Consider the following 14,633-nt stretch of genomic DNA (forward strand, 5'->3'; position numbering starts at 1 on the left):
TTGTTTTGTTTTTTCACTGCCTGCAGGGGTGTTAGAATGTGGAGAGTTCCCTAAGCTGGCACCTCCAATGTTTCATGTGTTTCACAGTCCCTGGCCTTTTCCCCTGCCATCTCTTCTTCCCTAAAGCCTAGTCCTTTTTGGAAAACTGCCTTTTCCTGACCTCTTGGAATAGTTCTCCAGCACACACTGCTTTTCTACTTGACCTACACATCCATTTAAAGCCGCAAACCCCTCATATGTCAATTGTTTTCCTCCGGCTAGTCAACAGGAAAAGAGATCAAAACCACATTCAGTAAAAATATTCATTCTCGTTTCCCAAGGAGAGACATGTACAAAGAGATACTCAATCAAGAATCTACTGAGGGCCGGCGGAGTGGTGCGTTTGTTAAGAGCTGGCTTGGGACGCCAGAGGGCCCAGGTTCGGATTCCACATATGAGGGCCAGTGACACTGCCCTCTACAGCTAAGATGCTGAACAACAGCTCAACCTGGAGCTGGGCTGCCGTGAGTCACGGGCAACAGAGTAGGCTGCAGCCCCTGCTGCAGTGGGTTGCCATGGGCTACCGTGTGTAGCCAGCAGCCAGAGTGAGCGGCCAGCAGCCGCAGTGAGCGGCCATCCAGAAGCCAGCGACTGATCGGCCTCGCCCGGAAAGAGCGCAATGATGGTGCCAACTAGGGCCAGTGAAGCAACGTCTTCCACAACTACACTATAGAACAAAAAACGACAGCAATTTGTCTGTTCCCCCTCTCCCAATTCCCCAGCGCTGTTCCAATTCCCCAATAAAAATCTTAAAAAAAAAAATCTACTGAAACCTATGTCATTTTACTAACCATTGTCACCCCAATAAATTTTAATAATAATAATAATAATAGTAAAAAAAGAATCTAGTAAAGGATTCCAGATGGTGACAAAGTGTGGAAAAATATGCCAAGCAAGGTCAAATTATTATAAAAATGCATGTCCTTGAGGACAAGGGCTGTCTTATTTCTGTATTTGCTGCAGCACCTAGAACAGCGATCGTCACAGAGGACAGTGTATTGTAAAATGAATGAGATTGATGTGTGACTCCATTGTTGGGTTAAGTATGATGAAACCATATGCCATTACCCTAGCAGGACCCAGCTGGGCTGGTATCTGAGGTACCTGCTTTGAGCCTTCTGACTGCTTTACAAATGTCCCACCATGGAACAGTCAGCAGCATGGTGGGACAGTCCAGAGGAAGAGGAAGTGCTTAGGCTCTGGAATCAGACTCTGGGCTTAAATCTTGGCTCTGCTACTTTCACAGTTGTGTGACTCTGCAAGTCACATGACCTGTCTAAGCTTCACTTATCTCATTCGTAACATAGGGATAAACAGTGCCTTGCAATAAGGTTACAAGGACTGAATAAGGTGATCATGTAAAGTTCCCAGCATGCACATGTAGAGTAAGCATACACTTATTGTGTCATCGTAGAGAGATTAGCACACAAAAGTCAATAATCATTGCCAATGTTAATTCTGAAAAACAAACAAACCCTGTGATTAGCAGTGATCAAAGGTCATTTTGTAAGTGAAGATCATGTGATTTCACTGTGGGAATGAATTTGTCCTGATCTGCCCACTCTCCCTGCTGTATTCCACCAAGCACACCTGGCTATGTCTCAGGTCGGGGCTGGGACACAGTCTGTCCTCATGCTGGGTAATAAGCTCATGCCTAGATGTATATCTAGAGTGTATCTAGATGCATGTCTAGTTGCCTCCTAATGTACTTCAAAAGGAAAAGTTTCCTCCTTGGGGTTGCAGTGGGTGACCTGGTTTATCCCACTGACACCAATCCACAGAGCAGAGACATGAATCATTCCACAGTTTTTTCAGATTTGCTTCCTTTTGGTGGTGGTGTTATTCCCTAGTTGCTGATAACAAGCCCAAAGGCCCAAAGAGTGCCCCCGTCTGTAGCGTCTTACGTTTGGTTGCAGAAAGCTGGGATTTGTACTGCCCTCGGACCAGCCGACAGGTAGACCCATCTCCGTTGCAAACTCCACAGTTATCTTCCTTGACGTTGCTTCCCAGCTGGTGATCACAGCCAACAATCTAACAAGAAAGAGAGATGTGTAATTCAACCAGGTGCCCCCTGATGGACAGGTGCAGTGTGAGGCCCATCACCACCAAATGACCCTCCCATCGTCCTTGAGGAGGGGCAAAATCTGCTTCCCAGGAAGGGGACTGAATTCAGCTGGAATTGGAATCAGACTAAGGAAGAAAAAACCAGCATGGGTAAAGATGTTTTCATAGTTCAAATATACAAACAGAAAGAAAGGTGGGGAGAGGGAAGAGGAAAAAGGAGGGTGGGGGGGAAGAGAGGGAGAGAGGGAGAGAGAGAGAGAGAGAGAGAGAGAGAGAGAGAGAGAGAGAGAGAGAGAGAGAAGAAGGAGGAGGAGGAGGAGGAGGAGGAGGAGGGAGTCAGCCAGGGGGAGAAGGTAAGGGAGAGAGGAAAATCTTGCACTATTGATATTATACAACCTTCATTCAAAACATAATTCCCCCTGTCAATAATTATGATTCACCCAAATCACACTCACACTCTCTCTCACACACACACACACACACACACACACACGCACGCACGCATACACGCACACAGCGCAACCATGAGGTAACGGGAACAAGTTTAACAATAATCTCCAGGCTCCGTATGTTCTTTACAATGCAAGATGCACAGTGGTAGGGGTTTTGTATCTTGGGTTCATTGATGTAGTCCAAACCACTAGAACAGTGCTTGGCAAATTGTGGGACTTCAATAAATACTTGCTGAATGATAATGAGAATACTTCTTTTTCTAGCTAGCACTTCAACTAAGAGAAGAGAAACAGAATCACAGAGTCAGCCAACAGAAACAAGGTTAGCGCATGTGTGTGTAGTGGAACGGAAGGGTTGACACAGGGGCAGGCAGCAGAGATAACCAGCACCGAGAGCCTGCTGTGTGACCATACCAGGCACAATGCACGGATCTCATTGATTTTCACAACAATCATGTAAGATAGCCTCGCTCTATAGGTGAGGTCATGAATCTTGCCAAGGTCAGTTAGTTAATAAGTAGCCAAGTTCTCAAATCATCCAATGAAATATTTATACTTAGTCCAAGTCAGGCTTAACAAAATCACAAGCATTTATCAAGTGTATGGGTAAACTCATTTGTATTTTTACTTTCTTTTTCAATGTTCAATCTAAAAAAGATTCAAATCCAAACTATACTCTTGTACCTCTATAATTCTTGTTAGATCTAATATCAAAAGACATTCCACTCTCAAACTATTTCAACTACTGTCTTTGACAAAAGAAAAGAGAACTGTAGTGACGTTTCAAGGGGCTTATCTCCACAAAGTTTCCACAATTTGTCCTGTGTTTCAAAAATCTGGTTGTTAATGTGACCTTTCTTTGAGGCTCAATTTTTCTTTTGGTACCTTTATTTGATAATTGCAAACACCTGTTTAGGCAAAGGTTGAAAAAATACAGTTATTTAGCATTGTGTTTTTAAATGTGTTAATGTATATCTTTCCATTAAAAGCGTATAAGCATCTTTTAAGATAGATGGCAAAGCACCAACTCCTTCAACAGTTACTCATTTTTGAAATATTACGTAATACAAAGATGTCAAGAAAACCTAGAACCCGGCTCTTGAGTGGGGAGCAAAGGTGAGCTGGCTCCATCCCGAGGGGTTTACTGGGATGGAGCAGGAATAGAGATGCCCGCAGTGTGTTCAGAGGCTGAAATGAGACCACACCGGAATTCACCCAACCTCTGTCCCTGCAGAACCAAGCACACGGTGGCTACAGCCTTCTCCAATGTATTTCTGTATGACTGCAGTAAAGTTATTTTCAACATGAACCCTCACATGAGCTGAGCAATTTCATATTCACTCTTGTATTCCGAGCACAGTGTGGAGTGGGAGAACACAAGTAATTTCTTTACAGAAAAATCAGGTAATCATCCAGCCAACAATGATCAAAGATCTGAGGTGGGTCAGGCACTGTGTGAGGGGCAATATCCAGGGGTGAGTTTCAGCACACAGGGGTCCACCCTCAAGGGACTTAGGGTCCTGTGGGGAAGGCGCATATTACTCAAATCCGCACACACAATACACGTGAAAGGATAGTCACTATACAAGCTATAAAACATAGATACATGGTACCGAGAAATATGGAGGAGATCTGGTTAGAGAGGCCAGAGAAGATGTTCCTACGGAAAAATCTTTTGAGCTCAGATATGAATAAGGAATCAAAGAGTTATCTAGACATAAGGGAGGTGTCGCTGTGAGGTTTACTACGTAGTCATGCCTACATACTAACTTATTAAAAAGCAAGCAAAAACCAAAGTTGGCAACCCACCTCTCAACTGAAATCAGAAGATTAAATTACCTGATTGCTTTGGTAGGGTTGAATCCTTTAAGAAAACATGGCACTCTTAATTTTGGCAGTATTCAAAGAATCACTGGCTCTACTGTTGTTTGGGGTTGGAAAGAGATGACTTTCATCTTATAAGACACTCAGCTCTGTGGGAGGGCATGATGGGCCGCAGGCATGGGAATTGACACTCTCAGGGGTCTCAAAGCGAACTAGGTTTATTTCTTAAAGAAATTTCAGGTTTCTCAAAAGATTTAAGTGTCTCTGGCAAAATTTAAATGGGCTGTGATGTTTCTGATGGAGCCAAAAAGAAGATAATGATGAAAATCTCTTTAATCCTAAAAATGTCTTATGGTTCTAAAGCCGTTTAAAGAAAAGAACACTCCAGCTTCACAGATCCAAAGTAACAGTCATGTTAGGAATAGCTAAATGGAAGGTGACATACTTTAAGGCTAACTTGGCTAGACCACCAAGAGCTCTCAGGGTAGGTTTATGGACCCCAGGATATGAACCAAGTCAATTCTAACTTGGCTTTGTTTAATTTCAGAATTGAAAAGACAAACACCGCCCTGACACAACTGCTTTCCCCCTACTCTGTATCAATTCCTTTTCAAGATGCCAAAATATTCTAACTCAATTATTTTTAAAATGTGCAATACTTCATCATCAGATAAAATGTTCTTATTTTGGTCCAAGTAGAAAATTATTTGCAGTTACATCAGAAAATCATTGTTGACATATCTCAGTCTGTTGATTTTTTTTATAACTGTTCGAGTAATTAAAAATTAGTTCAAGTATTACCTTAAGAGCTATCATTAATAACAGAGAAAATAAAATAGGAATACAGAAATGGGATTACTTGGCAGGTAGAATGTCAGACCCCTCTGTGCCTTTGCACATGCTATTATTCCTGCCTGAAATGCTCTTTCCCAATTTTTTATTTGGCAAACTCCTATTCATCCTTCAAATCCCAATTGTCTCCTCCTCAAAAAGCCTTTTCCACATTCCAGAGTTAACTGACTTATTGCTTCATGTTTCCTCAGCTTTTTGTTCATAATTACATGTGACAGAGATTACTGGTTGCCACCCAATATCCATCTTCCCTATTTTTTTCCAAATTTTACTTGGGGTGGCGATATATCCACATAAAAGAATACATTCTCATTGGCTATGTGACCAAGCTGTAATTAGTGAAATAAAAGTAGAAGTGTGTGGGACTCCTGGGAAGGCTAATTGAACAAGCTCATTTAGTTAGGAAGGCCCCTTCTGCCATCTCTCCTTCCTGTTGGCTTCAGTTACTACCTTGAAGAGTTAGACAATCCTGAGAATGGATGCCTTGCACTAAGGATGGCAGAGTGGAAAGAGAAAAGAGCTTCGTTCCAGAAGCCTCCTTGAACTGATTACATCTTGAGCTCTTTTTCATGAGAGAGTAGACCTTTATTTATGTGCTTAAGCTTATATTATTTGGGGGGTTTCTTTTATACATACTCAATTCAAATAGTTGTATAATTTATATTGAGTTTAATCTATTCACACGTCTGTCTCCATACCTGATCATGCACTATTTGAGACCCCGTTAATTAATCTTTGTATTTTCCCCTGTTTATTAATCTTTGTATTTCTGCTCCTTAGCACAGTGTCTGACATTTGAGATGCACAATGTATGTTGGTGGATTAGTGAAACACATAACACCAAACATAATGATTTGCTAATAATTTCAATGTAGGTTACATATAGGCAACCTTAGACTGCCATCATTGATGACGTATACAAAAATGTGAATCTGTGTGTATGTTTAGGTGTGTGTGTTTGTATCTGTGTAAACAGAGAAACAGACATACCATTAATGACAACTAGAGGCCAAACCTAAACCTCTGTCCTGATGCATGAACAAGAATTATTGTAAAGGGCTGTACTTTTTAAGAGACTATGTCCTAAGTGCACTTATGCTCATTATTAGTGAAATGTCACGGAAGGCAACGCTCAGGTCACTGAGTTTCCAGACCCACCCATTCTGGACAAAACATTAAAGTGAGGTAACGACCACTCATAACTTTGGCAATTGCATGGAATTCTTTGTTAAGCATGAAAAATTAACTAAGTATTTTGGCCTAATGCAGCTGATTAGTATTCTGCTACTAGGTGTCAGCTTGATACAGTGGTGTAACCTCCCTCCCACCCCATCCAAAATGGCTGTGCAGTATTGCTTTTTATTTTTTTCCCCAAAAATTTTGTCTCAGGTGACATAAAAACTGAGAAGCTCTAAAATGTTTTAGGTATTTAAACACCATTAGTGGGTCATCAACTTTTGCTTGTCTATCTTAAACGATTGTTTTTGCACACATACATATACATACACATGCACACAGACTTGCTGTCCTGCGTCTTTTGAGTAGACACACACACTGAAAACTGATGATTTTCCTTCATTCTCCTTCAGGATTTACTAAACATAGGGGGAAAAAAAAACACTTGCTAAACAAAAAAATAGAACTGTAACATCCAATCCAAGTTGGCTCACAGAATTTTAGCATGTCGTGCAGATTTTAGGCATCAGGCCTACAGTATGTGCTGATAGGGGTTTCTTCCTTTACAGAGCTGATAGCAAGTGAACAGGCAGAACACAAGACTGGAACTCTCTAGACACTGAAATATGTATAATAAAATGTCTTCACTAGGAGCCACAGGAGAAAGATCACCACGTGGATAATATGGAGAATGTAAATAAACACAACCCATAAGCAGATACCCTGCTCCAGACTGACATGCTTAGATGGGTTCACACTGGCCACATTTCAAATGGTTTCCCATAAGAACCTCAACTTCTAGCATTAAATACTGAGCCAGTGATGTCAAGCTTTTCTTGATCCAACACCATGAGGTAAGAAACTTTTAAATCCCTTTATTTTCAGCACTGGGAAAGACAAATATGGAAAACTAAACTCTGCAAATCTGATCACAGCTGCTCTTATTTATAATTATTTAATTCAGATAGAACTTTATGGGGAAGAGTGTGCTGTTACATACATTATAACTCATTTGCTATTTATGCAAACAGGGAAGATAGTACATTTCCAACCTTATCTTCAAAAGATTTAGATATTGATGTCTTTATGCTTTACTTTATTAAAAAAAGACATATAGCTTATACATATGACACAACACAATACAATTCTTGAAAAAAAAAAAGGAAATGGGACAAGAGAAAAATGAGGGTAAGAAAGATGAGTAAGGCCAGAAATGAGAGAACTACACAGAATGTATACTGTGAAGTCCTATATTTTGCTAGATGTGGGTCACATAGATGTGAGCTTCCTAGAAAAGAGGAAAACATGAGGAGCTACCAGGGTTACGTCACCTACTGGACCTTTTAGAAAATGTATAGGGTAGTTCATTCCTTGTAGTAGATAATCAATATTTACACAATGAATGAATGATAAACTGGCTCAGGAAAACCATAATTACTCAAAGCACTGACATCTTAGACACAGATCTACTGTGAGTTTTCTGAAAGACCATGCCATGTAACAACGTGCCAGTAACATCTCAGCAAATAAATACAAGGGAGTTTCAAAGAATTGGTTCTTCAATAACCTTTGATGAACCCCAATGGTCAGGGAACATATGATAAAAGCAAATTTAGGAAGTCAAAACAAATCATCCAGGCACAGACTACTGTGATGGTCTGACATAAGCTAACGATAGACTTTACAGCACTTAGAGCTGGGCTGGCAAAAACATGGCACATGTGCAGCTGTTTTTCATGCCGGGATCCACAGCAGACATTGCTAATTGAGTGCAGCTCTTTTTGCCACTGTGATTTTATGTGGTACCAGATCCTCTATGACACTGTACTCTAGAAGTCAAACCCAATGGAATATGGCCGTCATATGAGGAGACTAAGCCAATTTATTATACCATTCCAGAGACAGAGAAGTAAATTGGCTGACTATCTTTCAGGCAATTCTCCACCAGTGTTTCTCGTAAGATTAACATACTCTTAAGATTCAAATAATTTCAAGTACAGCTTATAATACTGAGGTTTGGAGAAGATAAACAACTTCCCTAAGGTCAACATAGGTGGTAAATAACAAAGCCAAATTCCAACTTGAGATTCCTGACTAAGTTATAATAGGATGCCTATAAACCATGAACACACACACTACACAGCATTTATTATGACAATGGTTAACAGGTTGCATATTTGTATTACGATTACCACTATCAGAGACAGACTGATGCACAGTGATGAACAGATGGCTTCATCTGTATATGTGACTTGGAAGCACATAAAGGAAGCTACTACTCTCCATCTATACCTTTGCTCTACACCTCCTTGACTACTCCTCCCCTCTCATACATATGCATATACAAACCCTACACTTCTCACGGTTTGCTAAGGGGGACCAATTTCCTCCTTTACATACTTGTTTCTTTTCAACTATGGTTTTTCAATATGAGAAAATAGAATCCGTGGTCATTCACAAAGGTGCTAATAGTGGTCCATGAGCTATGTTTAGTACTTCTACAAGCCTAATGGAAATAGATTTAACTGCAATAAAACCACATAAAGTCACCAAAACACCAACCATTTCATTATACAAGTAAGCTGAATCCTGATCTTTATTGCATTTATTCTTAATTGTACTCAGGTCTTTAAGTCATAAAATGGGAAAACAAATTATTACTTAATACATTCAGTGTTTTGAGTAAATGGAAACTTCCAATACACAAGGCCCATAGGAAAAACATAATAAAGGACCGCTTTGTGTTGAAAAGTTGGGAACCGCTGGTGTAGTCCTTTGTTTGTTGTTCAAATACCCTTGGGAGGACTAACACATGAAGTTGTTGATTATACTTAAATTAAACCAAATCAACTAAGCATAAGGCATTGTGCTGGCTATTACAGTGCTGCAGGGAATACATATAAGAAGTAGGCATGGTCCCAATCGAGGGTGAATAAGCTTAATCAGATAATTTCCTCAAAATAGGTGAGAACAGAAAGGGAGTAAAATCATTAAGACTAAAGGTCAAAGGGGCGTGGAGGAGGAGAAAGCAGAGGGGAAAGCCATCTGGAGAAGGGAAAGTTATGTGTTTTCCAAACACTTGCTGTATTTAGGTATAATACATATGTTCTCACTTAATTTTTATAATATCCCTGAAAATTAGCTATTATGTCTATTTTACGAAAATAAAACTGTGACTCAGAAAGGTTTAATGACTTACCCAAGATCACAACACCAGGAATTTGTGTTGATGGAATTGTAATCCAGGCTATGTCATACACGAGTGGTCCCTCAATTCTATGGTATATTATGTTCCTCTTGGAAGTTAGAGGACAGTAAAGAGACAAGGAAAAAGGAGGATGAACATGCTTCTGTCAGCCACACCTTGTTGCCAAAAGCAAAACCAGCCTACAGCTCTAAGTACTAAGATTGGGCATCAGGAAAAAAGTGGGATCTTCAAAGACCTAAACATAAGAACTGAAACAGTAAATTGCATAGATGAAAGCATAGGTACTAAACTTATGGACCTTGGGTTCAGAGGGGATTTTATGAATTTGACCTCAAAGGCAAGGGAAGTAAAAGCAAATATAAATGAATGGGACTATATCAAACTAAAAAGCCTCTGCACAGCAAAAGAAACCATCAACAATGCAAAGAGGCAACCAACTGAACGGGAGAAGATATTTGCAAACAATACTTCTGATAAGGAGCTAATATACAAAAACTATAAAGAACCTTTACAAATCAACAACAACAACAATAAAAACAATCTAATTAAAAAATGGGCAGAGGACCTAAACAGACACTTCTCCTAAGAAGACATATAAATGACCAACAGATATATCAAAATATGCTCAACTTCACTAACTTCAGGGAAATGCAAATCAAAACCACGAGATATCACCTCACACATGTTAAAATGGCTGTCATCAACAAGACAAATAATAACAAGTGTTGGAGAGGTTGTGGAGAAAAGGGAACCCTCACACTCTGCTGGTGGGAATATACAAGTAGATCGCAACAGCCACTATGGAAAACAGTATGGAGGTTCTTCAAAAAATTAAGAATAGAATTAACATATAACCCAGCAATCCCTCTTCTCGGTATCTACCCCCAAAATCTGAAAACATTTATCTGTGAAGATATATGTACCCCTATGTTCACTGCAGCATTATTCATGGTGGTCAAGACATGGAAACAACCAAAGTGCCCTTTGGTAGATGATTGGGTAAAGATGTGGTATATTTTATATATATATATATATATATATATATATATATATATATATACACACACACAAGGGAATATTACTTGGCCATAAGAAAATATGAAATACTGCCATTTGTGACAACATGGATGGATCTTGATTATCATGCTGAGCGAAATAAGTCAGACAAAAAAAGTTGAAAACCATATGACTTCACTCATATGAAGTATATAAAACTGAAAGCAACAAACGAACAAGACAAACAAACAAAAACTCATAAATACAGACAATCGTTTAATGGTTACCAGAGAGTACTGGGGGAGGATGGGTGGTAAAAGAAGAAAAAGGGATTCAAATATATGGTGATGGAAGGAGAACTGACTCTGGGTGGTGAATACACAATGCAATATATAGATGATGTATTATAGAAATGTACACTTGAAACCTATATAATTTTACTAACCAAGGTCACCCCAATAAATTCAATAAAAAACAAAACGAAACAAAACATAAAAGGGATCTTTGTAAGTATAGCAAGTAATCCTCAAGGACAAGCTTTTTTTTTTTTTTTTAAGTAAGCAAGTGAATACATTAATAACAAAATTAGTTACTTTTGTTCAATAGCTACACAGAGATGCCATGAAAATTCTGGTAAACACCCACAGGTTATTAGGCTAAGTGAGTGATGAGGTGTAGCTCTCTTACACTCTCATACATATCCATGTAGAAAAAATAAATATGTGAAAGCATTAAATCCTTTTCCTCCAGGCAAAGATTTTCCAAAGGGGCCCTCCCCATATGTGGCATTTCTCTCCTCTGGGTTTACCTATCACTGGTAGGACTGCTCAGTTTTTTCCTGGATTCACCAGAGTCCTTATAATGACCCACAAGGTCCTATATCATCTCACTGAATTACCTCTCCATCTGACCTCATCTCCCTCTGGCTCACTCTCCTTGCTGTCTTCAAACATACTAAGCACCTTCTCATCTTAGAACAGCACATTTGTTAGTTACCTCTGACCGGAGCATTCTTCCCTGGACACCTATATAGCAGCTGTCTCCTTTAAGCCTTCTGGAAACTTCCACGTTTTCAATAAGGCCTTCTTTGAGCAGACTATTTAAAGCTAATTTCCTCCCTAGACCCAAGTTCTCTTAACCTGTCCCTATTTTTCCCTTTTATTCTATGGTACTTATTTTATAATACAATACAATTTACTAGTTTATTAAGTTTATTGTTTCTTTTTTTATCTCCTACTAGAATATAACACCACAAGGCATCTAATAATATAACAAGTAATAAAAGAATGAATTAAGTATATAGTAGATCCCACTAATCTGCAGTTTATCTGCAGTTTCACTTGCCAGCAGCTGACTACAGTCCAAAAACATTAAGTGGAAAATTCCAGAATAAAACAATTTTTTTTTAAAGATTTTATTGGGGAATTGGGGGAGGGGAACAGCATTGGGGAATCGGGGAAGGGAAACAGACAAGTTGCTGTCCTTTGGTTCTTCAGTCTAGTTGTGGAGGACGTCGCTTCACTGGCCCATGTTGGTATTGTGATCATTGTGCTCTTCCCGGCTGAGGCAGATTGGTTGCCGGCCGTTGGATGGCCGCTCATGGGGGCTCACAGCAGCTCTCGCCGGCTGCCAGCCAATCATGCTGGCTGCTGGTCACTTACGGTAGCTCACGGCAGCCCACTTCAGCCCCACTGCAGCCGTACGCCATTGCTGGCCACTTATAGCAGCCCAGCTCCAGGTTGAGCTGTTGTTCACCATCTTAGCTGTAGAGGGCGCAGCATCACTGGCCCATGTGGGAACTGAACCGGCAGCCCTCCTGCTCAGAGCTCATGCTCCCAAGCCAACTCTTTACCAACTGAGCCACTCGACCAGCCCATAATTCTTAAGTTTTAAATTGCTCACCCTCCTGAGTAGTGTGATGAAATTTCCTGCCATCCCTGGTGAGAGGTGAGTCATCCCATTGTCCAGTGTTTCCTTGCTGTAAGATGCTTCCTGCCCATTAGTCACTTAGTAGCCATTTCAGTTATCAGATTAACTGTCATAGGCTTGTGTTCAGGTAACACTTGCTTTAATTAATAATGGCTGCAGAGCATAATGCTGGCAATTCAAATGTGCCAAGGAGAAGCCATGAAGTCCTTCCTTTAAGTGAAAAGGTATAAGTTCTGAATTTAATAACAACAACAAAAATATCATATGCTATGGTTGCTAAGATCTACCATAAGAATGTAATATCTTTTATTCATGAAATTGTGAAGAAGGGAAAAGAAATTTGTGCTGGTTTCGGTGTTGCACCTCAAACTGCCAAAGCTGTGGCCATAGTGCATAACATGTGCCCAGTGAAGATGCAAAACACATTAAATTTGTGGGTGGAAGACATGAACAGAAAACCTGGTCCAACTGACAGCAGGGTACTATGCCAGAGAGCACTGAGCCTGTATGAAGACTTTAGCAAGGGGTCCCCTGAAAGGAATGACCACATTCACATATCTTTTCTTACACTGTATTATTAAAATTGTTGTTTTTTATTACTAGCTATTGTTGTTACTATCTTACTGGGCCTAATTTATAAATTAAACTTTATCATAGGTATGTATGTAATAGGAAAAAATATAGTATATATAGGGTTGGTCCTATTTGAGATTTCAGGCATCCCGTGGGGATATTAGATTGTATACCTTGTGGATAAGGGGGACTACTGTATAATATATGCAAGGCTACAGGGGACAGGGATATATTACAGTTTCAAAGAACTTTCCTCCTTGTCCCAGCCTAGAACATAACCGCTTATACCACTTAAACTCCCTGCCACTAGTTCCAAAGACCAAAAACAAGCTCTCTGTCAAAAAGATTTCTGTGGATGCATCAGTTTTGAGTACTGTTATCTGAGAGTTTAATTTCTGCTTGTCACTTTGCCTGCTATGTTTCCAATCCTTCATCCATGACTCCAGAATTGCCTTGGGGTATAAACATTTATTATTTCCAAGAGCGTCTCTCTCTGACCTCTTTCTCACTAGGCACAGTGCTTTGGGCATCACACCCTAGCTTTGACACCAGCTCTGGACCTGGAAACTCACTTTGGACTTGATCTCCTTAGTGCCTGATTCTTGGCTCTTCCAAAGGGACTTTAGCTTGGACAGACCCCTGGCCTGACTCTTCCTGTTACTCTGTGTGAACTCAAGCCCTTTGGCTGGTCTCTGGCTGGACTGGAGCCACAATCCCTCTCTATCTTCAGCCTACCCACTCCCACCCCTATCAAAGGGTAGTGACTTCAGCCACCTCTGTGGTGAGTTAAAGGAGGTCCCGGTTTCATAGGAATTAGATTTGGCCAGTTGCTTTTTTATCAGGGTCACAGTCTATCCTCTTTATTGTTTGAGCTAGAGATAGTTTCCTGGCCTCTTCATTAGCATGCTTACCCTGTAGTTCTAAGAGATATTGAGGGATTGTCACTGGTTCTGTGGTGTTTATATTATAAAGTAAATGGAAGACAAGGGAGATGACAATGTTAGGGGTATAAGACGGCGGATAGAAAGAGCAGTGAATTTATTCAGTTGTAAACATTTTTTTTTTAAGTTAAGCCATCCTGCCACCTGTTGGCAGCTCAGTGGCTGCTAAGCTCGGGCTGGGACTTGAACCGCTGTTGCTCAGAGCTCAAACTCTTGAGTGAGCTCTTAACCAACTGAGCCACTTGGCCGGCCCTTTAGTTATAAACATTTTTAAGAGCTTTTCCTGTGCTGTCTTTCTTGAGATCAAGAATCTGATTTATTTAATGGTTGGATAAACAACACGAAAGGCAAAAAGGGAATGGCTAAGTCTCATTTCCAATACTTATTAGATTTCTCAGGTGCTACCAGTCTGATTTATTGTGCTCCTTTCTTATTTATTTCATGGTCTGTTTTGAGTTAAATTAGTTTGTCTGGTAGTCTTCAGCAGAAATCCTAAGAATTAACCTAGTATAGACATGTGTGCACTCAGGCTCTTGAATCCATTCTCGGCACATGGTCAGAAGGCTTTTCTTTAAAAGG

The 14,633-nt window shown here is 40.1% G+C and overlaps 1 protein-coding gene across 3 annotated transcripts in view; it reads right to left on the reverse strand.

Annotated features, from left to right (window-relative positions):
• ADAMTSL1 (ADAMTS like 1) overlaps window positions 1-14,633 on the reverse strand; it is a 909,537-nt gene that overhangs the window by 260,670 nt on the left and 634,234 nt on the right. For all 3 annotated transcript variants that reach the window (XM_019659072.1, XM_019659074.1, XM_019659073.1), the window contains one exon: window positions 1,944-2,070. In XM_019659072.1, coding sequence (XP_019514617.1) covers window positions 1,944-2,070 — 127 coding nt within the window. The remainder of the gene's footprint in view (window positions 1-1,943; window positions 2,071-14,633) is intronic.

This window comes from Hipposideros armiger, unplaced genomic scaffold (genome assembly GCF_001890085.2).
Source record: "Hipposideros armiger isolate ML-2016 unplaced genomic scaffold, ASM189008v1 scaffold_294, whole genome shotgun sequence".
In the NCBI taxonomy this organism is placed as follows: Eukaryota; Metazoa; Chordata; class Mammalia; order Chiroptera; family Hipposideridae; genus Hipposideros; species Hipposideros armiger.